We start from the raw sequence: 25,378 nt of genomic DNA on the forward strand, positions 1-25,378 counted from the left end.
CATCAACAACCAAACTTAAAAAAAAATCAGTTTGTTGCTTTCATGTTTTTATTGACATTATAGTCAGAGCTAGGACTTACTGGGCTCTATCAAATTAATAAATACAATAATTTAGCTGTAAAGGAACACAGTCTGCTTGGCTGTTTTAGCAGAAATGATTAGAGATGAGGGACTCTGGGTATATGTTCCACTTTGATAGACAAGACTGCACAGGAGGAATGTTGGACAGTCTGATGGTTTCTGAGGTAAAGACAGGATATTACAACTAGAGCTAGATAATCAATCTTAGTCAAAGGGAATACTTTGCATTTTGACTTAAAACTGTCAATCTAAGATTGGCTGCTCAAGAAATTTCTATTTGAAGTTGCAAAAACTAGCCTTTCTAATTAGATGAGGGTATAGTAACAGTGTTACTGCATCATCAGCACTCCAGCAAGGAGTGAGCATGCGTCATAAATAGCATGGTAAGGGAAAGGTGAAGAAAATAATGGGCCACAGGACAAGAGAACAGTCCAATAGTCTAAAGAAAAGGAGGGGACGGGAAGAGCAGGCACTTGCATCTTAACTTTCAGCCTCCTCCACTTTCTTCATCTTCATGTCTAATGAGGCAAGATCACCACACAAGAGTCTGCAAGCGACTGACGCAGAATGGAGGATCAGACTCACTTTCCAAGTGTAATGATTGATTGGCTGTTTGTCCCTCAGTATAATGGTCTTCTGTGTACACAGTACAGCAAAGACACTTGGGGGCTTCAGCCACATTTTGACAAGGTGGGGAGTTTTGGGAAGGTACCTATCACAGTGGCCTTGGGGTGAAAAGGAGCTCCTCCAAATACAGGGCATACAGGTAAATCCAACCATTTAAGCACACAAAGAAAAGATTAGAAAGAGAAAAATAACAGCAGTGAAGCAGATATGTTTTCCACCTTTTGCTGAACTAGGGCATGAGGCTTTCAGGCTAAGAGTGGCATTAGATAAAGTTTTAATAAGACATGAGAATGGCAAAGGTTTTGCTTAATTTTCTCTTTTACTACTTTGATTCGTTTAAAAGCACAAACACCTGTGCCTGCATTAACTTCCTAAAAGCAGAAGTAGTGTTCCCTTTTATTATCTTAATAAAGTATTTGCCCCTTTGATGCAAATGATATTGACTGTGTTATCTAGCAGCTGAACTGATGACTGATGGTATATCTACTGCAGCAAAGTCCTTGTAAATCAAAATCTGAGCTTTACATAAAAATCTTCTTCATAAAAAAATATAATACCAAATACAGTGAGTGGAGCGTGGAGCAGCAGTGCTCCCTGCCATGGCCATGTGGAGGAGGCTTTGCTACAGTGCTTGCTTAATGGCACCAGTGAAAAGCTGAGTAAGGCAAACACTTGAAGAGGCAGTTTCCTGTAAACTTCTTGGGGTCGGGGATCTCCTCCTGTGGGACAGACACTGATCTGAGATGGCTGACATCAGAAGGTGTGACACTGGCTGAACCTGACCCATCATGGCTGACACAGTTCCTGCTGGTTGATGAGACCAGTTCACTGGCTTTAGGAGGCCACCACTGTAGCCTTCTGCCTTTACTGTCACAATGTGCAGCACTCAGCTGGTAGCCCCCTTGGAAGAAATCATCTAAATCTTTTCCTAAGTGAAAAGATACAAAGTAAGCTAAGTCTTTAGAAACTTTCCTTAGCTTCAAGCTCCTTAAGAGCCCTACATTGATACTAAGCAACTTTGTTAGCAGTGTAGCCAGACACAAATGCTTTATATGTAACCCCACCCACTTGGTACCTATTAGCAATAAAGTGTAATGACACTTGAAAAGCAAACATCTTAAGGAATTCTGGTCTCTTCTCATGTCCTCACTTGAAACTTCCCGGCTTTTGTGACATATTTGACTCCTTTAAATGGCTTATACTTCTCCCCATACATGTCCAAACGGTTCACTTTTAAGCCTGTGTCAAAAAGAACGAAACAAATCATTACCATCCCAGTAATAATGCAAGATTTCTTTAACAATGAACACTGTACCCTAGATGTGACACTGTACAGCGCTCCATCCATCATTGTGGAAACTATCCTTTTCCTATCACCCATGCATTATACTCTGGGGGGTACAGTTGATGCCTATACTGTGGCCAGAAAAATGCTTGTGAAGTTGCTGGTTTCTGTGAACACAAACAACTGAGTCTGTGGTGATTAAATGAAGGTGTGAGGGTGCCTGTGGTGGAGACTGCAAAATGAGCTGTTCTCCCAAACTTGGGGCCTGGAGGCCAGCACCACAGCAGGCAACCTGGAGCAGCAGCTCTTTCTAGGGCAGGGTATCAGGACTCTTCCAAACTCCTAATTCATTTCCCGTGGACACACAGCACACCTATCTTTACCTGAGATAGCAAGCTGCTGGATCTTGAACTGTATGTTGAGGCTTGGATTTTCTTCTGGCTTGGGCGCTCCTGACTGCAAATTTACCAGTCCTTTAAGACTTGGGAGCTTCTGTGGGGTAATCTTCCCCACATCCCATGCTAGGACCTTAAAAAGACAAGAGAAGAAATCTGAACCATGTGTTAAAGACTTGTTCAGAGGTTAACAGGCACTAGAAGCGTCTACACAAAATGAAGCAGTGTCTTGTAAAGCAGAACCCTGGAATAGACAACCAATTTATATTACTATCATTAAACTTTCAGCTACAGATCCTTTGTTTCAGCAAAATCACCTCTGGAAACCGAGTAATAGATCAAAGTCTAGCTGCAGCCGGAGTGGAAGGTAAGGATATGGAACTCTCCTGCTTGGATTTACATGGTCTCTGGAAGGTTCTGGAATTCTTAAGATGTTAGAAGTTCTTATATGCACATGTGTGTCTATGTGGGGTTGTGCATGTGAACACAGAGCCCACGGAGGCCAGAAGAGGGCGTTGGATCCCCTGGAGCTGAGGTTACAGGCAGTTGTGTGCCTCCAATATGACTTGTTGGGAATCGTATTTCAGTGTTCTTAGCCACTGAGCCATCTCCCCAGCCCCAATGTTGGAAGATCTTTTAATGCTCTATGTATGGTGGCTCACACCTTTAATTTTAGCACTCAGGAGCCAGCCTGGTCTATATATCAAATTCCAGGACAGGCAGGAATTGAGAGACCCCGTCTCAAAAAACAAGACAAAACAAAAACAACAAAAACCAACCACCCAAAAAATGTTCTATGAAATTAGTCAAAATCACACCTTCTCAGGTAGGTGTGGTGACATATGCTTTTAATTTAGAACTCAGAGGTAGAGGGTTCTGAGTTCCAGGACAGCCTGAGCTACATAGTAAGACCTCCTCACCTCAAACAAAACACACCTCCTTTATCAAGCACTCAATTATTCTGCTGAAAACTCATCACATTTTCTCTTTCTTTTTTTTTTTTTTTTGGTTTTTACGAGACAGGGTTTCTCTGTATTGTTTTGGAGGCTGTCGGTCCAGCCTGACCTCGAACTGGCAGAGATCCGCCTGCCTCTGCCTCCCGAGTGCTGGGATTAAAGGTGTGCGCCACCACCGCCCGGCTTCATCACATCGAAAGGAGCTAAGCAGCTGAGAGAAAATTATCTTTTATAGTCTCTGAAAACCCTTAGCTAGAGACGTGTAAGTAATGCAAGGACACTTTTCCCAACTACTATGTCCCCACCCCCACCCACAGAAGAGATCGCACAACACTTGCTCACTCTTCATTGGTGAAGCGGCTGTACCTTGGTTACTGGATCAAATGTATAGCTGCCTTGTGTTGGTGTCAGGTTCATATTCAGTACAACTTTTGGCATGTGAACAGTCACTGTGATTCCTTCAATAGTTTTTCCCATATTCTGTTTTGGTCCAATTGTTATATCAAATCTGCCACAAGAGCTGTTTTCCTTAAAGCTGATATTGTGTTTCACATACACTGGTATTGCCACAAGACTACAAAAGACACAGAGAGAAAGATGCAAAAGTACGAATGTACATAAGGCAAGTACTGGACACCTGCAGGTGTCGTATGTGCTCCATGCTGTCTGTAACTGTGCTCAGGGCGCACACCCAGTAGGTGCAGCCTCTGCAGTGGGGTAGTTGAGGGCAGCACGGTGTTCTGTACCAGTGTGCTAGGACGGTATGGGTTGATAACAAGCGTAAGCCAAAACAGAAATCTGGTTTAAACACAGTATAAACAACTGGCGTAGAAGGCTATAGGAGGGAGGGAAAAGGAGAGGGAGGGAGGGAGAGGAAGAGAAGGGGGGGGGGAGGAGAGGCCATGAAAAGAATTCGAAGTGCTAAGAAATAATTCTGGGAAAAAAGTTTCAGTTTTGTTACCCAAATGCTTTCTGGTGTTTTAAAGGGCCAAGTTAGTTATAGCTGAAAATGTCCAAGTTGAGTGTGGTTGTACCTATCAATAATCCCAACACTCAGGAGGCTAAGGCAGGAGGATCCAGAGTTTGAGGCCAGTCTGGGTTACAAATAATGCCCTGTCTTAAAAATAAGAACCACCCCTCCCCCCTCAAACTCAATGTAGAGAACAGAAACTTCAAGCAGGTAGCTGAGGAAACATCTTAGGATGTGGCTGTCTTGTCAGGTTAGAGAACATAGTAGGACTAAGTCACCAAGTTCATGGTTTGCACAGGTCACTCATATTTCAAAGGCTTGCGTTTAGTTACAGATTTTAACCTACTCTTCCTCGTACTCTACTCTGAGGTCAGAAACACTGACTGTTTTAGGTATGTATCACCAGCTCTCACGAGTCTCCAGGTGAGCCATGGCTAAGTAAGCCATGACGAATTTAAGAATGAGACTGTGAAAATGAAGCAAGAGCAGGGGGTTCTATTCAGTTTGTTTGTGATGGCAAATTCTGGCTGATGAATCCATTTACTTCTGTGAGCTGACACGGTATGATATGAGTCGGAAATTCCCATCCGGAGGGATGAATGACAAAACCCTTTCTGATTCCCAGCGTTTGAACCGGATGCATGGGTGGAAGCTGACGTCATCTAGAAGCCTTGGGTTCTGTCAGGAAAAGAAAAAGCCATAAGCAGTGTATAAGGAGTATGACAACAGTATTTACATATTATGATAAGTTAATCGGCTCCCTAAGTCATAAAAGCAGTAATTATGAACACATCAAAATAACCTTATAGTTTCATATTTTATATACATTACTTTACTTGAAGTTTATAAACATTGTCTACATTCCAAGATGAAACCTGAGGTTGAAGAAAGTCAAGAGAAACTGGTAACAGACTTCTCTTAGCTGTTTTCAGCAGTGTGTCATGCTGAATCTAAATGGTGCAAAGTGCCAGTGTCTCTTCACACAAGCAGAGCAAATGTCTGGTGAAAATGACAGCGGAGACACAAACGCTAGATAGCGAATTCTGAGCCACTTCTAGCACACTCTAGGTAAAGACCTCCGTTCCACTTTTCAGTAAAGGCCATGCTTAATGTGTCAGTGCCTGTCTCGAAAGCTGTGCCACCAGTATTTCTGAGACAGTCCTTTGTAAGCTAATATACAAATTCCAGGGCTGGGGAGGTGCTTGCTGCCAAGCTTGAGGACCCAAGTTTGGCCCCTCGGATCCACATGGTGGAAGGAGAGAATCAATCCCTGGCAGTGGTCCTCTGACTCCACGTGTGCGCCCTGGTAAATACAAGCCAACTCAAACACACACAAATACAAAATAAATATAGTTTCAGATACAATCTTATCTCGGTAATTATCAATCATTTAGCACTTCAAATGCATGGAAGGGACTGTAGAGCAGATCAAAACTTACCATGAAAGAGAGCGAGAGATCAGGCATTCCAGAGAGCTTAATGCAAGCATCAATGACCCCCTGAATTTCTGCAAACACTGTAGATCCTAGAGAAAGAAATAAAAAGCTGATAACCTTAGTGGATCTGGGCCTTCTCTAGAGCTCTCACTGTCCCTGGAGTAATGGAAACACATCCCAGATGTCAGAATTACAAAGCTTTGAACCTTTCTAACAGATCAGTAGATGGAGTATCTATTACACTAGTTTCAACAGCATTTCTCACTGGCTACAACTAACTAGCTAGAGTATAATTCTAAGGAAGATCAAATCTTTAGAAGGCCAAACTTTTAGCAGAATTTAAAAATGAAGCAGGTTTCTCATGAAATGGACTAAGCCATAGGCTACCTTTTAAGGAGCAGGATTCATGATTTATTATTCTGAATGCCTGAAAGTTATAATGGAAAGAAGACATGGTAATAGCTGCTATTCACAGTAAGTCACTCATCCCCGCATGTCCACTAGTATTATGTTTAACATGTTAAGGAGTCCTCAGAGTCTCAGTTGCTTTATATATAAATATGAGGTTAGGATGAGATGTTTTGTGATTCTAGTATTTACCACCAACGTCTTCTCTGTTAAAAGTAACCAGAAGCTTTAACTGAAGCATTGTACACATAGCAGGTAAGCAGCATGATTACCACAGTTACATAATACCTGCAAGAGGAACTTACAAACACCTAGCACTATCTCAATCAGTGGTATGAAAATTATATGTAACTTTTGGGCAGAATAAAAAGATTTATAAATCATTAGAAAAATGAGTGATTTTCTGCTGAAAACCATGCCAAGGGATTTTAGTTTTCAATTCAACTTGTGTCAACTGAATTCCCCCCCCACCACATGCACACAATTAATTACCTGATTTATCTATAATTGCATCTATTTCTTCAACTACATCAAAATAGGCCTCATTGTTTGTGTACTTTACTCCTGCTCGACGCCATGGGATGTTGGATAGCTGCCCGGTGGGGAGTGTGTCCCCAACATTACTACTGCCTGGAAATTAGAAAAGAGACCAAAGTAGATGTGTGTAATGGTTATCAGAAAAGCTACTATAAAAGGAAACAGGAAGCCTCAGCATCTGCTTTACATCTGGATTTCCCTTCACTGTGCTTGAGGATGGGCTCTAGACTGGTGGAGACGTCTTCCATGCAAGAGGACAGAGACAGGCCATCTGCTCCTCTGTCTACCTATTAGATCAAGATAAACGCATTCACTCATCTCTTGCTTCCCGAGTGTTAGCAGTAACCTAAACTAACTCCACTGGCTCAACAACAGAATCATCTCAAACTCACAGAGATCCACCTGCCTCTGCCTCCTGAGTGCTGGGATTAAAGGTGTGCGCCACCACCGCCTGCCCACGACAGAATCTTATCCTGCTGCCAGCAATGGGAAAGAGGCCTGGCTGCTGAACAACCTAGGGGCAGAAGTGACTGTGACAGGGTTTCTCTGTGTAACAGCCCTGGCTCTCCTGCAACTCACTCTGTAGACCAGGCTGGCCTCCAACTCGGGGATCCCTGTCTGCTTCTGCCTTCCAAGCACTGACTTAAAGGTGGCACCACCACCAACTGGCCATTTTAGGATTTATCTTTGTAAACACACACACACACACACACACACACACACACACACACACCCTTTTATGATTTTGTGCTGGTTTTCTTCTTCCCCCCATCTTGTCCCCTCCTTAATATTGTGAGCTTTCTAGTGCCTCACCACAATGTCCCTGAAGTACACAATTGCTCTTTAAAATGTTTAGGTAGTTAAACTATATTCCATAAGACTCTTTCTCCAGGAGACTTCTTTTTCTTTTGGACACAGTCCCATTGTGTAACTCTGGTTGACCTGGGACTCACTTGTGTAGACCAGGCTGGCCTGGAAATCAGAGATCCATCCACCAGTCTTTATCTCCTGAATTCTGGGATTAAAAGCTTTTGTTCCCAAGCCCACTCTTTCTAGAAGACTTTTAAACCTCAAAAGATTATCTGAGCATACTCAATTTCTAGGTGTGGTCCAGAATGAAACTCAACTGGAAGCTTATAACAAAAGCAGACAGCCCACTATGCACAAAAGAGTTCTATTAACAAACTCATTTTCTACTTACTTTACTAGTTCTTCTTCTTTTCTTTCTTTTTTTTTTTTTAATATTGGGCATTGAACTTAGTAATAGGCAAATGCTCTACCACTGAGTTAAACCCCGACCCTAAAAGTCCTTTGTCATGCAAGACTGAGCCTCTTTTAATAAAATAAACATATTTCTCACTCTGTACCACAGACTGGCCTTGAACTTATCAATTCCCTGGTGAACCTCCTAAGTGCTATGATTACACACATGAGCTACACATGACCTCATATATCTGTTCTTGTTATTGTTCTTGCTCTCTTTCAAAAGAGAGCTGGCCAGATAGGTCAATGGGTAGATAAAGGTGCCACACCTGAAGACCTGATTGAATTCCTAGCTCTGATCGCCATAACTATGCTATGGCATGGATGCTGGTGTGCATTTGCACACAGGCATGTACCCATCCATCTATCCATCCACACACACAGAATCCATTTATTTTAACATTACTGATAATTTTAATTTTGGCCAAATGAGACTACCCTAATAGTCTGTCATATGAACAAAATGAGCTGTTGCTAAAGTTTCAGTGGATCACTTCCTGACAGAGTGTTTTCAGCTTTCATACCTGTAATAGAATTGACGACAGAACGTAGAATTGTTGGTGGCTTAATCAGTTCTTTCAAAATGTTAGATTCAGTGGCCAGTGGGAATCCGTTGTCTAACATTTCTTCCAAGAGCTCATACACTATGACCACATTATCCTTAATTGCAGCCTCTGAACACTCACCAAAGTAGTCCTAACAAAATATTCATAATATTGAACAACAGAAAGCATGAAGGAAGTCTTGCTTTTCTTGTTCTGAAGAATAAACAGTAGCTTAAGTCATGGTTTAAGATCTTAGAAATATATAGACATGAAAAATTATCTAAGAAGACCTAACCTACCCCCTCCCCCACTTGGTTTGTCAAGACAGGGTTTCTTTGTGTAGCTCTGGAGCCTGTCCTGGAATTTGCTAACATTTCTCTACAGTATTTTCTACTATATTTATATAGAATTATCTCCTATTGTATGTCATGCTAGAAAGTACTGAAATGTTAACTGTAAACTTCATTAGTCCTGATAAACCCACTCCCAGACATACGAAGCTTTAAGCTATTTGGTTTATTTATCAAAACAAGAGAAAACAGATAATATAAATCTAGAAGATCTTATCTTCTAAATCCAGAGAATTCTTTTTTTTTTTTTGGTTTTACGAGACAGAGTTTCTCTGTTTGGGAGGCTGTCGGTCCAGCCTGGCCTCGAACTCACAGAGATCCGCCTGCCTCTGCCTCCCGAGTGCTGGGATTAAAGGCGTGCGCCACCAATGCCCGGCTTAAATCCAGAGAATTCTAAGTGGAGGACACTCTCATTTCCTGGTGGTGTAGTTTGCTACACATATAAAAGCCAAAGAGCAGCCACATGTGCGAATGAATACTCTAGAAGTGTTCATGAGCCTACGTTAGTTGTTAAGGAAATTCACACTGTACACATCGAGAACCTAAGTAACCACACGCATGCTGGTCTCTCCTCCAACTGTCCTGAGTGATCTAGTTACAACAGTCTGATGGATACAAACCTGAAAAGTGTCAGCAACTCGGTGCAGAAACTCAATTACAAAGAGAGGCGGCACTTCCGTTTGTATGACAGACACGAAGAAGAGCTTATCCCGGTAGATACTGATGAGGTAGTGGTGAGGTGTAGAAATGACAGGTGGTACATTTTCAACATCAGCAGCTTTCTCCTGAGCTTCAAAGAAATAGTCACAGACAGACTGGCTCACAACGCTCTTCCAGTGCTTTTCTAGAAATATGTCTCCAGAGCAGTTGATGAGAAATAGACTGTGGATCATTTTCTGTGAAGGAAAAAGGGGGCTTATACTTACTCTACACTAACAATGCAGTTGCAGTAGAAGCAATAAACATAGAGACTCACAATGGACAATGTCTAGTGACAGACTTTGGAGCACTCATCCCTAAACAGGATGTCTTTATCACACCCCTTCCTCAAGACTCAGGGAACTATGGAGAGGAGGAAATAGAAAAATTCTAAGAACCAGAAATGGTGGACAATTCCAAGGAAACAGCATCTTCTAGACACAAAAGGACTGATCCACATATGAACTCATGGCGACTGTGACACCATACAAAGACCTCCACAAATCAACACCAGACAAAAGCATAGCGCAGAGAAAGGAAAGCAGATACCAAGTCCCACCCCTAAGAAGCTATTTGCAACTAATACCTGCTAGGAAAGGGAAAATCATTTTTCTCTAACAGAGTGTCACTTGGTTTATAGCTGCACTCTAGGGCAGGTGCCACGGGCAGGTCTAGCTGGCTAAACTTCGTGTGTGTACCGCTCCATCAGACTGTGCTGTGGGCATATCTGTTGGCCATTTTTTCTTGACTGATATAAGAGGACCCAGCCCACTGTGGGTGTTGCTCCCCCTAGGCAGGTGGTTCTGGGGGATAAGAAGCTGAGCAAGCCGCTCAACAGCTGTCCTCCATAGCTTTGTGTTGGGACCCATAAAAATGGCTTCACTTCATCTTGGCTTAAGGTCAGAGAGTTCAAAACTATCATTACTCTTCCAAGGTTAAAGTCATAAGACCTAAAGGTCTAAGTCGTTGTTACTGCAGGATGTTTGGTCTTAGGCAGGGTTACTCTTCACCCTTAAGACCAGATAACTGGAGATTTAGTCTAAGGCGTGGTTACCAAATGTTTGGAGAATTAAGGAAGAAAGTCTGTTTCTTTCTTGTATCTTGATAAAGAAGTCTTTTGCCATTTTCCCTTTTTGGTTGGGGTATTTAAGAATGGTGAAAGGCCGGGCGTTGGTGGCGCATGCCTTTAATCCCCAGCAGAGGCAGGCGGAGCTCTGTGAGTTCGAGGCCAGCCTGGACTACAGAGCGAGTTCCAGGACAGCCTCCAAAACAATGCAGAGAAACCCTGTCTCGAAAAACAAAACAAAACAAAACAACAAAAAAGAATGTGAAGAATAAACTTGGCGCATTCAGCATTCACTGGATTGCCCTCCTGATTCTATGCAGTGTCTCCTCCTCTGTGTCTCTTTCCTCCTTAGCATCTTTACTGCTGTTTCTCAACTCACACTCCCTCTCGGGCATGAAGACACGGTACTGCAGGGCTGTCCTGACTTCCCTCAATGAACAGCTGTCATCTGGATGTGAAAGCCAAATGATCCTGTTCCCTCAAGTTGTTTTTGGCCATGGTATTTGTTCCACAGCAAATCTGAGGTTCATATGGGACACATGACAACCTGCCTTAAAAACAAAAAGAAATAAAACCACAACAAAAAATATTTGTCAGCTATGCAATATGGGGACAACTGAAAACCGTCTGTTTCATCTTTATTTTATATTATGACAACTGTTGCAGAAAAGTTAAGTGTCAGATATAAGATCTGAACTTAACAGCTGAATTCTGAGCTCCTGCTTTTAACTTGTCTCTTATATACTAATTATCAGGCACGCATTTGAACACTGAGCTAATTAGGCTTTCAACAGCTAGGGAAACGTCCTTTATTTGTGCTGTCCAATATGGTAACCATTGAATACATGTAACTACTGAGTACTAGAAATGCAGCTAACGTGAGTTTGGGGGGTAGTGGCACACACCCGTAAATCCCAACACTTGAGAAGTAGAGGCAGGAAAATCAGGAGTTCAAGGCCAGCCTGGACCACGAACACAGCAGATTCAAGTCAGTTCATGATATATGAAACCCCATCTTAAACAAGAAACAAAACAAAAATGTAGCAAAGACAACTAAGGTACTGAAATGTTAACTATTTTCGAGACAGTCTCACTACGTAGTTTAGGTTAGCCTGGAAACTTGCAAACTTGGAATCTGTAAACTGCAAAAAGTGCCACGTTAACAGCTAATTTGATAAGTTTAAACACCCACATTTGACTATGATACTACTACATAGTATAGTCAACGTGCTGTTCTGGCTTGGTTTAAGAACAGTTGAAGGTTACACAAGGAATGCAAAATACGTTCTAGTTTTTATGCTGAGAGAGTTTAGTAGAAATAAAAGAAGTGACACAGGTGGTTTTGAACCACCAGCCCTAGGGAGCACAGCGGCACTCCACACGCACAACGCCCTCTAAGAGGCCTGCTTTCCACTACTCTCTTTTTTAGAGCTAGATTTCCACTCATGTTCTGAAGCTGGTGAAAAATTCTTTCCAGGAATGTTTCCACCAAAGTTGTTTTTATTGGCAGCAGTTCAGGTTTCAGAATACAGTGCTGTCAAACCAACCACTGGATTTACTGTTGTTATCCTTTGTGCTGAGATGAAAGCTAACATTTCAGGTACTCAACAGCGCTTGGCTTCAAAACCCATTTTAACTTTCTGTAACAGGAAAAGGGACCTTAGTTTTTCTATCCTATCATGACCAACTGCCTAGTGCACTTAACGATTAAGCAACACCACGTGGGGCAGTAAAAATGAACTCTTTACCACTTACCTGTTTAGCAGTTATTTTGTTACCCATTTTATAGAATTTTCTTAGAAAACTGCACAACCATTTGAATCCTAAAACACTCCCATTAGAATTTTGATTGTAGCTTAACTGCTTCATGAATCCTCTTTACTAAATGTGCTTTCATCCTGAGGTCTTACAAACAATACAATTACAAGAGTCAAAATATCTTTGGAAGTAAGTCGAGTGTCTAAAACACAAAGTGTGCTCTGTTTTTCCTTTTAGATATAGTCTTATGTTGCTGAACTTGTGGGGTCAAGCAATCCCTTGCCTCAGTTTCTCAAGTAACAGGAGCAAAAACCATCGCCACACTTGCGGGCCCTTCTGCAAAAAGCACAGTAGAGGCGAAGAATGGCTGATATCAGAGGGAGAGAACCGGACGGGAAGACGGCCGGGCGGGACAGTGCCTGCCATGTAAGTGTGAGAACGCTTTAGGTCCCCAGCACCCATACAAGAACAGGACATGGTTTCTTTTTGTAACCCTAACAATGGGGTAGGGCTGGGGTGAGGTGGGGGTGTTGGAGATGGGTGGATCCTTAGAGCTTTCTGGCCAGCCATTAGTCAGTCAGTGACCTACCAGCTCATTGAGACCCTGTCTCAGAAAACAAGGTGGAGGACCATAGAGAAGACACTCAACTTAAACCTCTGCTCCCACACAAACGGGGACCTCTGCCGTTGCAGGCACCTGGACAAGCACTCAAACACACACACACATGAAATAATGATACTCAAAAAGAATTTCGCTCCTCTGATTCTTAACCAGAATCTTGACCATCCCCACCCCTCTTCAACAAACGGTTCTGTTTTATTTACTAGGCATTTGGGGATATGAGGATGAACAAAAAAATTTCTAAACTTACATTATTCAGTGGCAAATACAAATATAGTAAAAAAATTCTATGAAGGGAGCAATACAGTGAGTTGCAGGAATCTTCAAGGTTTAGAGGTACAAGAGAAAGGAGTCCGAAACAAATTTTGCAACTCTTAAGGTTGAAGAAGTGAGCCGGGAGGTGGTGGCTCATGCCTTTAATCCCAGAGGCAGGAGGATCTCTGTGAGTTCGAAACCAGCCTGGTCTACAAGTTCCAGGACGGCCTCCAAAGCCACAGAGAAACAACAACCAGGCTAGCCTTGGTTGTTGTTCTCAGTGTAATGCAGCGTCACTTTCCAATTTTATTCTGTTTTTTATTTTGAGGGGAAATAGTCAAATCTGATCTACATTTCTAGAGATTAAACTAAGTATACTATGGAAACTGAGTAACAAGGCACTGAATTATGTGCCACCAGTTACGATGAGTGATAGTGTGGCTGGATGACCGGCCAGTTTAGACTGCTGGCTGCCCTTGCAGAGGATCAGCACCCTTGCAACCACTGGTTCTCAACCCTCCTAATGCTGCCACCCTTGGACACACATGCTGTAGTGACCCCAACCATAAAATTATTTTTATCGCTACTTCATAACCATAATTTTCCTACTGTTATGAATCATAATGGAAAGATGTGTTTTCCAGTGGTCTCAGACCACCTCTCCCAAAGGGGGAGAACTTACAGGTTGAGAACCATTGTCTGTTAATCTAGTCCCCAGGGGTCCAATGCCCTCTTCTGGCCTTTTCAGGCATTGCATTCACACGGTGTACTATATAAATACATATCATATATATGATACACACACACACACACACACACACACACACACGCACGCACGCACGCACACACACGAATGAGATGAGCAACAGTAGGAGAGGAGCCTGGACCAGAAGGTTAACAAGATGGAGTAAAATGAAGAGAAGAACAGGCTTTGAGTAAGAATGTATTTAAGTTTGGCTATGTTGTGTAGCCGATGTATTAAATCCTAGCCATACATAATTCTACCCAATTTGTAATATATTTTATTCAAATAAGTATATTATTCAATCACTGTATACAGGTCTGGTGTTTCAAAGATACTGGTATGTTGTTAATGGGAATTACATCCAAAGAAATTATGCACATAGTAAGAAACATACACGAGAGGAAACACAGTGTTTGAGTAGCGTGTGAGTCAAGGAAGCAGAACTTGAAGGGGAAGCCGGGAAGATTTGTGGGAGATTCTCAGTATCTAAAGTATGCCATTCCCAGAAGGGGACAAAGATGGCTCAGTTGGTTAAGAGCAGTACAGCTGGGTGTGGTGGCCCACACCTTTAATCCCGGCACTCAGGAGGCAGAGGTCAGCCTGGTCTACAAAGTGAGTTCCAGGGTTTCGCAGAGAAGTCACATCTTGGAAAAGTCTTGAACAAAACAAAAAGCCCTCGGATTCAATTGCTAGCTCCGCCTCAGTCAGGCGGATCCCAACCCCAGCTCCAGGGAGACTTTCTTCTTGATCCCCACATCACTGCACACACATGCACGCACCCACATGCAAAAGTAATAAAAGTAAACCTCAAAAAACGTTCTACCATTTTCTTTTCCCTCCCAAGGTTCTTTTAAAATTCCAGTCTCTTACCCCTCATAGTTCCCTACAAACTGAAGATGTTCTTTTTCATGAATTTAAAGGTGCATTCAAGCATGGGTCTGTGCATGTAAGCTCATTGCACAGGAAGGCCAGGAGATGGTAGATTTTCTGACGTTGGAGAAACAGTGGTATGGGATTAAAAACATTCACTGCTTTTGCAGAGGACCAGAGTTTGGTTCCCAGCACCCATTCCAGGCAGCTCACAACCCATTTATTTATTTATTTATTTATTTATTTATTTATTTATTTTAGTTTTTTATGTGCATGCATTTCTGAGTATATGCCACGAGAGTGCAGGTGTCTGCAGAATAGTACATCAGATCCCGTGTTGTTAGAGGTGGCTGTGAGACATCCAGTGTGGGTGATGGGAACTGAACTCAGGTTCTCTCCAAGTTCTCCTGAGCTACCTCTTCAGCATCATTCCTGGCCCCAGTCACACAAATTCGGAAAAAATAATATTGTAGTCTCGGTGCCTCACCAAGTAGGTTTTTAAATTTTCTTTAAGTTTTTATATGTGCAGGTGTTTTGTCTACACATAAATCTGTGCACTGTGTGTGTGCAATGCCCAAGAAGGCCAGAAGGGTTAGATCCCCTGGGAATGGGGATACAGAAGAACTGCAGGCCACTGTGTGCGCGCTGGAAACTGAACTCAGGTCCTCTGAAAGTGCAGCCAATGCTCTTAACCGGTGAGTCACCTCTCCTGATTCATGAAGTAGTTTTTTATCCACACCAAGAATATATGGTTTAAGGTCATGTGGACATTGGCAACGCTGGCTAAGGTAATTTCAGTGGTAGCTCTGTAGAATGTTGGAACGGAGACATTGCCGTGTGGTGCTTAGATAGAAGTAGCAGGTAGGTAAAGGCAAAGATGAGATTGAGACAGCTCATCAGGAAGTGTCTGCTGCCAAGCCCAAGGCCCCAGTGTGAGTCCCAGAATCTCATGAAGGATAGAAGTGTTGAGTCCCAACAGTTGTCCTCTGACTTTTCTACACGTGCATTGTGGCATGCAGCACACATACAACAAACATGTAAAACGGAAAAGAAACTGAGAGGAGGACACTCAGAAGCACCAGTAAAGTAGGTGAAAGAACTTGTCCTCTGACGAAAAGGGACACCGTCTTCTTTCAATAGGAAGGAAGGAGATTTGTATATTTGGCTGCAAGAAACCCATTTTTTCTGTGTAATGTGTTTCCAAGTCAAAATCCCAAGTGTCACAAAACAAACAAACAAAAGAAAAAACATTTCTCTTGCCTTGAGAAGGCCAGATTTTTACAGCGACCAACCCCTCAACCATGGAGTTAAAGCTTCGGGATCGAACAAACCCACGACTGCCAATCACTACGTTTCCGCACTCCAGGCCATCTTCGCAGTTTACAGCTCTGTCATCTATCTCACGAGAAGCTGCAACGAGGGTGTCTTCCCATCCCGGGCTCGCCACCCAGATGCCACCCTCTAAACAGGACGTTCTTTCAGACCTCCAAGGCCAAACCTCGGGGCTGGTGAATTCGAGTCATCGGTATTCCACCTCCGTGGAATGCCGAGACCTTTTCCCCGCGCCCGGGGTCCAGGGTTCGAGAACCCTTCGTGGCAGGTGCACCGCTCCCTTCCGGCCCAGCTGGTTAGAAAGCCCGGAAGGCCGGGCGTAGGGAGGCCCGGCCCACAGCCGCAGGGACGCGGCCGAAGCCCAGGCTCGAGCCCCGAGCCCGAGCCCTGCAGTCTGCCGCCCCGCCTTTGAGCGGTCTCCAGCCCGCAGACTCCCCGCCCTCACACTCACCCCGACACCTGGGCGAGCCAGCGACGCGGGCCCGGTCCTCTCTGGCCCGAAGCTGAAGCAGCAGAGGAAGCCGCGAGGACCCCGTGCTCGGAGTGCCCAACAGACTGCCTGACTCGCAGCCTCGGAGACGCCCAGGAGGTCAGCGGGACTAGGAAGACAGAACGGGCGGACAGGGCGTTCAGTGAGAGGAACAATGTCTCCGGAGGTGGACGATCGCAGTCTTCCGCATTGCTCGGGGTCTGGAAGAACCGGGAGGCGGGCCCTCCCGGAGCGCAGGCGCTCCCCCGCAGCCTAACTCCGGTTGGGGTCCCTTACCGTGGTAGTCGAGGCCCGGGAGGGACGGGGCTTCGGGTGTGCGCAGAGCCAATGGTTGCGGACTGGAGTCGCCGGCTGGGCGGGGCTTAGGAGAAGGGGGTGGAGACGAGACGAGGGGGCGGGGCCACCGGGCCGAGGGGCGGGGCGCGCGGTAGAACCCAGCCAGGGTGAGAGTGCGAAGATGGCAGCTGCTGAGGAGCCAAAGCCCAAGAAGCTGAAGGTGGAAGAGCCGCCGGCGCTGAGGTGAGAGCCGCCGATGTGGGGCGGGGGAGGGAGAGAGGCGGCATTTGCGGCGAGCCAAGGCCCACGTGGGCTGGCGCTGCTGCGTGGTGTTTGCGTCCGTGGGGCCAGCACGCGGGACCTGCAGCTCGGGGAGCTGCCCGCGTGGCCGCTCATCGCCCCCTGGGCTTGGACCTCGCTCAGGTGCACGCCCGGCCCTGGCAGCCATTGGCCAATCAGAGCGGCTGGCCCGGGTGCCGAGCCGTCCGCGGGCACCCGCCACGCGCGCTGGCGCGACCCCAGGGGTCCCGTCCCGTCCCGAGCTGCATCCTTTCCTGGGGGCCAGCGGGAAGGAGCCCAGGGCCCGCCGGACCCTGCTGCAAGATAAAATTCCTGGGTTTTTCGGAAGGCATCGTGGAAGAGTGTTTTGACCTTTTTTTTTTTTTTGATCACCTCTCTGAAATCTTCTTTGGAGAGCCCCCCTAGCCGGGACCGGAATCCACCTTACAGGCTTTGGCTAGAATAGCATTCGGCTAAACGGTTAGGAAAGTTTTTGCTTGTTTTCTTTGCGTATTTGGCAACGGTGGAGGGAGCGCTCTCCCAACACCTGACACACATGTAATTGATGTTGCAACTTTCACTTATTAAAAGCCGTTTGTTCAAAAGCATTTCTTCCTAATAAGTCTAGCGTGTGCAATCTTTGATGCCTTTGAACTGCTCATTGGAAGGCAGTGATTTTTTTCTATCTAAAAATAGACACATGAAGCTGATTTAAAACTGTGAGGCTATTACTGAGACAAATCCCATCTATTTCAACATATCTTCTCCATTCAAAAGAGTAATTTGTTCACAGTTGAAAAGAAAAGGTCAGGTAGGGGACCCATAGCATGCTCTCGGTGAAGTGGGTGATGACCAAATCCTTCCCAGTGGCTTTAAAGTATGGCTACTCTCAGATTCCTAGAGGGTTTTTGTGCGTAAAAACTGCGAGGGTGTTTTAGTTTAAATTTTAGATTATCTGTGCCAGTGGGATGGCTCAGCAGATAGAGGCATCGGCTGCCAAGTCCGATGACCTGAGTTCAGACTCCAGGACCCACGTGGTGGACTGAGTGAACCTTCTCTTCCCTTGTCCTCTGACCTTCACACGTGGCCCCGCCCCCACTAAGCTACTCTCTCCTTGGATTTTCTTTCGATAAAGACAGTGTTTTATAGATAATAATGATCCATTTTAACAGTGCTTGCCATCCGTAGTAAGGTTATAAAGAAGACACTATGAAAGAAAGGCAGGGGTTATTCATATTTTACAGGCGACAATATTGAAGTTCAAATAATATTGAAGGAAGGGAAATACGAACCCAGGGTATCAGGATACAAGTTTATTATTTGATTGTAGTGTTTTCAGATAACGTCTGAGACACACCTCTGTTTAATTATCTTTAAAAATGTTCCGTGGTAATGTTTAACACATAAATATGAGTATGCTAGTTTCAGTTTCCGCATTCTATATATTTTAACTCAATACCAACAACCCGATAAAATAATTTCTATTATTGTCTCAATGTAACCAAAAAGGAAACAGGCACATATCTGTTGTTTGTATCTATTTAAAACTTGTAAACAATCTAGATGAATACAATTCATTTTGCTTAATGCTAGCTCAGTGCCACCTGCAGAGGTGAAGTTAAAAGATTAGGTATTTTGACTATGGGGACAAATCTTGAAATTTTTTTTTTTTTTTTTGGTTTTTCGAGACAGGGTTTCTCTGTATTGTTTTGGAGCCTGTCCTGGAACTCGCTCTGTAGACCAGGCTTGGTCTCGAACTCACAGAGATCCACCTGCCCCTGCCTCCCGAGTGCTGGGATTAAAGGTGTGCGCCACCACCACCCGGCAAATCTTGAATTTTTTGCAGAGACCTCTGCAATTGACTTCCTACTTTCATTGTACTGTATTAGTTTACCTTTCAGGATTGCATATGGTAATGCATTTAGAGTGAATCACTCTATGATTTGTCTGGCAGTTAAGAGGTTTTGATCAATTTCGTTTAACTTTTAAGGAAAACAGCTTATGAATTATTAGCACAATTTAATGTATAGAATCAGTCAGTGGGCAGCAAGTGAATTAATGAAATGTGTTTATAGATGTCAGGGAAAGAATCTGTGAGGAATCTGCGAGAAGTTCTGTTAACTTTAGGGAAATGATTCTTTTTATTTTTAATGTGTCTGTGCGAGTGTTTGTGTGAATGTGTGTCATTTGTATGCCAGAAGAGGGCTTCGGATGTCCTGGAGCTAAGGTAAAGATTGTTGTGAGCCACCTAATGTGAATGCTGGAACCAAGCTTGACTCCTCTGGAAAAGCATATACTCTCCCTCTTTTTTTTTTTTTAAATTTTTATTTTATGTGAATTGGTGTTTTTGCCTGCATGCCTGTGTGAGAGTATCAGATCCTCTGGAACCGGAGTTACAGACAGTTGTGAGCTGCCATGTGGATGCTGGGACTTGAACCTAGGTCCTCTGGAAGGGCAGTCAGTGCTCTTAACCACTGAGCCGTCTCTCCAGCCCCTAGCATATGCTCTTAACCACTTAGCCATCCTTTCAGCCTAGGAAGTGGTGCTTAACTAGGGGGAGTAATATTCTAGAAGAAACACTTGGCAAAATCTGGTGCTACTTTTGGTGGACTGGGGGAGGGGAGTAAAGTTTACCGGTGCTGCTAGAGAGAGCTGGTGTGATGGTTCCGAGGGTTAGAGTGCTTGCTGCTAAGCCTCATGACCCATTTTAACCCAGATCCAGGGTCCATGTGGCATGCACTCATGCACGTGTACACACAATAAAGAATAAATGTAATTTAAAGCAAGTGGGAAGCTAGCATGGTGGCCCGTGCTTTTACTCCCAGCAGTCTGGAGGCAGAGGCAGGCAGATCTCTGTAAGGCTCAGGTCAGCCAGGGCCATGTAGTGAGATCCTTTGTAAACAACGACATCTGAAACCTATAGCAGAGATTTCCTTGCTTTGTCTCCCATCATGATGCGCCTACCCATGTATTAAATAATCCTCTGGCATCTTTACAGTACAGAAGACATCCCCTATGATAGAGATGGTTAGGCCACAATGGCCAGTATTGTTGAGATGGAGAGACTGTTAGGGAGACCATCTGACAAGAGTGTCATCTTCTCTTAGTCTTTATTGCTTTTTAGGCTGATTGCTTTTGAGGGTGTGACAGTTATTAAGATTTCAAGGAAAGAATCAGACCGTAACAGGTTTTCCGGTAAAAAACAGTAACTGAGTAGCAGACATTTATATAAAGACTACTTAATTTTTCTTTTCTCTCCTTTGGAAATGTTATCCAACTTCATTGCTTCAGCGGTCACCTCTAAGAAGACACCACACCTTCCAAGCAGTGTTGAACACACGCCCAGCCTGTTCTTTCGGGCTGCCTTTCAAGCACGGCTGTTTTAGGCATGGTGCTGAAAACTGGGTATTGAGAGAAAGAAGAGGGTAAGATCCAGGTGCCACTTTCCTCCCGGAAACCAAGTAGAGTAGTAAAACGACGCCAAGTTAACCAGCTGTGAAATAAAGTATCTCTCTCAATAGGCTAATTATTTTGGAGGCAGGTCTTCTGTGGGGATTAAAGATGAGACGGTTTGACCTGACTGGTGTATATGGTAATAAGTGTCTAGGCTTCATATTGGGCATCTTCATATGTGATATTTCTGTCTGTGTATTCTCACAGTCTCATGTAGCCCAGGCTGGCTGTGAACATGATTTGGAACCAAGGATGACCTTGAACTTCTGTCTTCCTGGCTCCATCTCATTGTGCTGGGATTTATAGGCTGCTACCACACTCAGTTTGCAGAAGCATGATTTGCTGATCTTTAAGGTGGATCTCTGTGAGTTCCAGGCCAGCCTGGTCTTCAAGGTGAATTCCGGAACAGCCAGGGCAGTTACACAGAGAAACCCTGTCTCAAAAAACAAAGAATACAACAAAGATTGTTCAAAGGGTGTTGGGAAAGATGGATAGTGGGTAAAGAATTTACCTTGCAAGCAGGAGGACCAGGGTTTGGTAAGAGTGTGACGTGTTGTGGTGGACTTGTACTCCCAGCACTGGGAAGGCAGAGACACAGAATGCTTAGGTTAACTGGCAAGCTCTGGGCAAATGAGAGATCTGTGTCAAAGGAGGTGGACTGAATTACCAAGGATGACACAAACGTGCACCAGCACACTCGCACATACACAAACACTTGAAAAAAGATTGTTTACGGGTGATATCTGTTAGGATTACTTAGAGGAAATAGCAATTTTCTCACCAGCAAACACCGAGCTTTTTCCAAATACTGCTTAGTAAGCATTCCACTCATAGGCCCCTATTTTTCTTTTCCTTAGTTCCTTATAGCACCTTACATCCTGCATTTTAAAACTGTATTATAAACTAAAAACTGTATTATAAACTAAAACAAGTCCATATGTATCCTGGGTGATCAGAAAAGAATTTTACTGGTATCTTTATAAAACACATGTCCCCCCCCTTTGGAAAGTTTTCTGGAAGATTAAAACAATGAACATATGCTTCCCATAGTGGTCCACTAAGAATATTAAATGAGGAGAATATATCTAGACCAAAGAAGTCTCTGGTGTATTGTACAACGTCTGGTCATAATAACCTAAAGTCTGTTGTTGCAGAGTAGGATTAGGTACCCTTCACCCCTCTAAACCCTACCAAACCCCATACTTTTATTAAGGTAGCCTAAAATCAATTTTGGCAGTTCCACCAGCTGTGGTAAGCTTTTTAGTTTCATCCTTTAAGGCTTTAACCTATGAAGGAATAGAAAACAAATTCTGGAGACAGGTTGTTAAGATCCTTTTCTGGATTCTATGTACTCGGATGCAATAAATGTTGGGTTCTGGGAGGATGGAGGGAGAAAGAGAGACAGACAGACTGTGTGACTAGCCCTGAGTATCAGGGGACAGGCTTGACGCTGCCTGAGCTCAAGGAACTTGGAAAGGACTCTAGGAAAAGACTGACACTAAAGACTGTTTCTGATTTTAAATATAGGGTCAGACTGAATAACGCTAAACTTGAGCTGACTAGCTTCCCACCATCCTGGAACATGGCTCATTTTCCTCCTTTGATTAAAATACCAACCTTATGCAAAATGCTCACAATTGGGGTGGGAGGCAAAGGAAATGATGGTCTAAAGAGCTGTCTAGTCAGGGTGAAAGGCAGTGGATAAGATTGTGGTTTCTGGAATCAAGACATGGTGTGATTCCTGCTCCTAACAGTTGATGACCTTGGGAAGACTATTTACTCGCCTCACGCATCTGTTTTCTCCTTTGCCAATGAGAAAACTGTTAGAATATCTACCTCATGAAATTGTTAACTATGAAGAAAATAGACATAAAACATAGTCAATGTTGAATAAATCTAAAACAATAAATGTTGAATAGCTGTTATCACGCTATTGCTGACCTTCTACATGCAAATTTTCAAAAAGAAAAGAAACAAATGCTTAGCAAGAGGTGGGCACAAGAGAATCTGGGGCAGGAGTACTATAAGTTCTGGGCCAGCCTATGCAATCTAGTGAGTTTGGTCAGGGGGGTCTATGCTGTGGAACCCTTAAAAAACAAACAAGCCCCCTAAAATTTTTTGAAAAGGTAAACATCTCCAAGGGATGGAGTATGCAGTTATACTGTGGGTTTGGGAACTAGTTGAAATAGCTTGGGTGAAACAAGGCCTTGGGCTTTAGTTGCCTGAGAGAAGGCTGAACTCATCTGCTCCCCACTGTGGCTTTAAGAAGCTGTGGCCCTGAAGTGAAGACAGTAGTGGCCACACTGCCAGATGGCTGGCTCAGCATCAGGAGCAGCCAGTTCTCCCATGCCACTTAGTACAAGAGCACGGGGCTTGGAGGCCATGGGCTCTGTAACAGTTGTGACCTGCCCCAGAACTACGGAGATTGCAGACAGAAGGAAGCCCCGCAGAAAATAGGTACAGCCACTTAAAACTGAAAGCAGAGAGTAGAATGATTTCAAAATAACTGTTTTAGAGATCTATAGAAACAGCTTGAGAAAGAGAAGCATGAGAGAGGGAGTAGGAGTACCAAGATTTTTAAGATCCCAGGGTATGATGGTGGATGCTTTAATCCCAGCAGTGGTGAAACCAAAACAGGTGCATCTCTGAGTTTTGGGCCAGCCTGGTCAACATAGTGAGTTCTAGGTTAACCAAGGCTACTTAGTGAGACTCTGCCCCCAAAAAACAAAACAAAACAAAGAATAGCCAAATAGAGTTTAAGGTCATCCTCAGCTATCTAGATTATCTTGGGCTAAATGAGATACTGTCTCAAACAAGATTTTTAAAAAATTAACAAAAAATAAGATTAAAAAAAATAAAGAGAAATTGCTGGGAATGGTGACATAGGCCTTTAATGGGAGGCAAAGGCAGGTGAATCTCTGTGAGTTCAAGGCCAGCACAGTCTACAAAGCCAGTCCCAGGACAGCCAGGGCTACACACAGAAAACCTGTCTCAGAAAACAAAACAGAAAAGAAAAATTAAAGAATAGAAATATAAATTGAAAGGTACCAATTTATATGTATTGGAAGTTCAAAAAAAAAAAGGTTAGGTGAATGACAGGAAACCATATTGGAAGAGATGAGTATATTAGACTTTAAGAACCTGGGTAACAGCCGGGCGGTGGTGGCGCACACCTTTAATCCCAGCACTTGGGAGGCAGAGGCAGGCGGATCTCTGTGAGTTCGAGGCCAGCCTGGTCTACAAAGTGAGTTCCAGGACAGCATCCAAAGCCACAGAGAAACCCTGTCTTGAAAAACCAAAAAAAAAAAAAAAAAAAAAAGAATCTGGGTAACATAACCTGAGCACCATCTCTTTAGAATTAATGGTGATAATAGTTACATTTATGTAGACGGATGTTTCCTGTCCCAACCTCCCGGTCCCAAATAACCAACAGCTGCTTTCCAAATTACCACACAGAGATTTAGTATTGCTTATAAATGCGTGGCCGGTAGCTCAGGCTTATTATCAGCTAGCTCTTTCTTTTTTAATTGACCCATATTCCTTATTTACCCACTGTCATGTGGCAGCAACTCTATTAACATGGCATGCTCATCTCCTGCTCCTCCATCTGCATCTGCTGGTGACTTCTAAGACTCCAGCCTTCTCATTCCCATGATCCTTAGTTTGGTTGCTCCACCTATACTCCCTGCTGGTCTGCTTGCCAGTTAGCATTTTATTATACCCGTTCCAGTGACAGTGCACCAGAGGGTTATTCCATAGCACATCCAAGGAGAAGGATTCTAGGCGTGTGGGTTTGTGTATGTGGTTTAATTTAAAGAATTTTTTCTAACCTTTTACATTGAACATAAATTATTAGTCAGGGTTGGATAAAGGAACGGAAACGAAAATGAAAAAAAATATAAAAGGGATTTATTAGAGTGGCTTACAGGCCGTGGGCCAAGCAGTCCAACCACGGATCTCTACTGGAGGCCAAGAGAGTGGCAGTTGTGCAGTCTACAAGGCCAGAGGCTGTCTCAGTAGTCCCAATCTGATGTTGGAGTCCCGGGGAAGTCCTAGAGAGCTGTCAGTCTTCAGTGCCTGTCATGGTCCTGAAAAAGTCCATTCTAACACCCGGAAGGATTGCCTATGGAGCAAGACAACTTGCCAGCAAGAGCGAGGGCAAACAGGCAAAAAGCACAGGGTTCCTTCTTCCATGTCCTTTTATATAGACTGCCACCAGAAGGTGTGGCCACCTCAAATGATCCAATCAAGAAAATCCTTTGCAAGTTGCCCAGCTCTGTGGGTTTTGGTTGATTCTAGATGCGGTCAAGTTGACAGCCAAGATCAGCCGTCAAACATGTTTATTAGGACTCTGGAGTGTAAGCTGGAGATTTTGATGTTCACTAGCCAGGTGCTGAATGGCTAGTATCACTGTTACAGTATGAATCTCTTGGGACACCAAATATATTTTAAACATAGTAAAATAATTATTATAGCTTTATTGTAGGCTGCAGTGCTTTGATCTGTATTTCTGAAATCCCAGAGCTCTGGAAACTGGCAATCTATCTATCTATCTATCTATCTATCTATCTATCTATCTATCTATCTATCATCTATCATCTATCATCCATCCATCATCCATCCATCCATCCATCCATCCATCTATCTATCTATCTATCTATCTATCTATCTATCTATCTA

General features: G+C 43.8%; 2 protein-coding genes across 2 annotated transcripts in view; one reads left to right on the plus strand and one right to left on the minus strand.

Moving 5' to 3' along the window:
- Window positions 1–30: 30 nt before the first annotated feature.
- On the minus strand, window positions 31–17,087 carry Ap3m1 (adaptor related protein complex 3 subunit mu 1). Its single transcript, XM_005083533.4, has 10 exons — window positions 16,967–17,087; window positions 16,652–16,799; window positions 9,474–9,749; window positions 8,483–8,654; window positions 6,651–6,788; window positions 5,754–5,839; window positions 4,859–4,992; window positions 3,711–3,918; window positions 2,377–2,521; window positions 31–1,947 (listed from the first exon to the last, which is right to left on the minus strand). The coding sequence occupies exons 3-10, from the start codon at window positions 9,744–9,746 to the stop codon at window positions 1,847–1,849; spliced, it is 1,257 nt and encodes a 418-aa protein (XP_005083590.1). The 5' UTR covers window positions 9,747–9,749; window positions 16,652–16,799; window positions 16,967–17,087; the 3' UTR covers window positions 31–1,846.
- Window positions 17,088–17,094: 7 nt separating this feature from the next.
- The window catches only part of Adk (adenosine kinase), a 391,346-nt gene continuing 383,062 nt past the window's right edge, over window positions 17,095–25,378 (plus strand). The window contains exon 1 of the mRNA XM_005083530.4: window positions 17,095–17,209. Coding sequence (XP_005083587.1) covers window positions 17,148–17,209 — 62 coding nt within the window. The 5' untranslated portion in view covers window positions 17,095–17,147. The remainder of the gene's footprint in view (window positions 17,210–25,378) is intronic.

This window comes from Mesocricetus auratus, unplaced genomic scaffold (assembly GCF_017639785.1).
Source record: "Mesocricetus auratus isolate SY011 unplaced genomic scaffold, BCM_Maur_2.0 Super-Scaffold_100053, whole genome shotgun sequence".
In the NCBI taxonomy this organism is placed as follows: Eukaryota; Metazoa; Chordata; class Mammalia; order Rodentia; family Cricetidae; genus Mesocricetus; species Mesocricetus auratus.

Excerpts from the sequence above, each read along its gene's own strand:
- Ap3m1 (XM_005083533.4), bottom strand. The coding sequence starts at position 9,746 with ATGATCCACAGTCTATTTCTCATCAACTGCTCTGGAGACATATTTCTA. Across the intron at positions 3,919-4,858 it reads TACCGTGTCAGCTCACAGAA|TCTTGTGGCAATACCAGTGT; the intron begins GTAAATGGATTC and ends TGTCTTTTGTAG. Across the intron at positions 1,948-2,376 it reads CCAGCAGCTTGCTATCTCAG|GCTTAAAAGTGAACCGTTTG; the intron begins GTAAAGATAGGT and ends TTTTTGACACAG.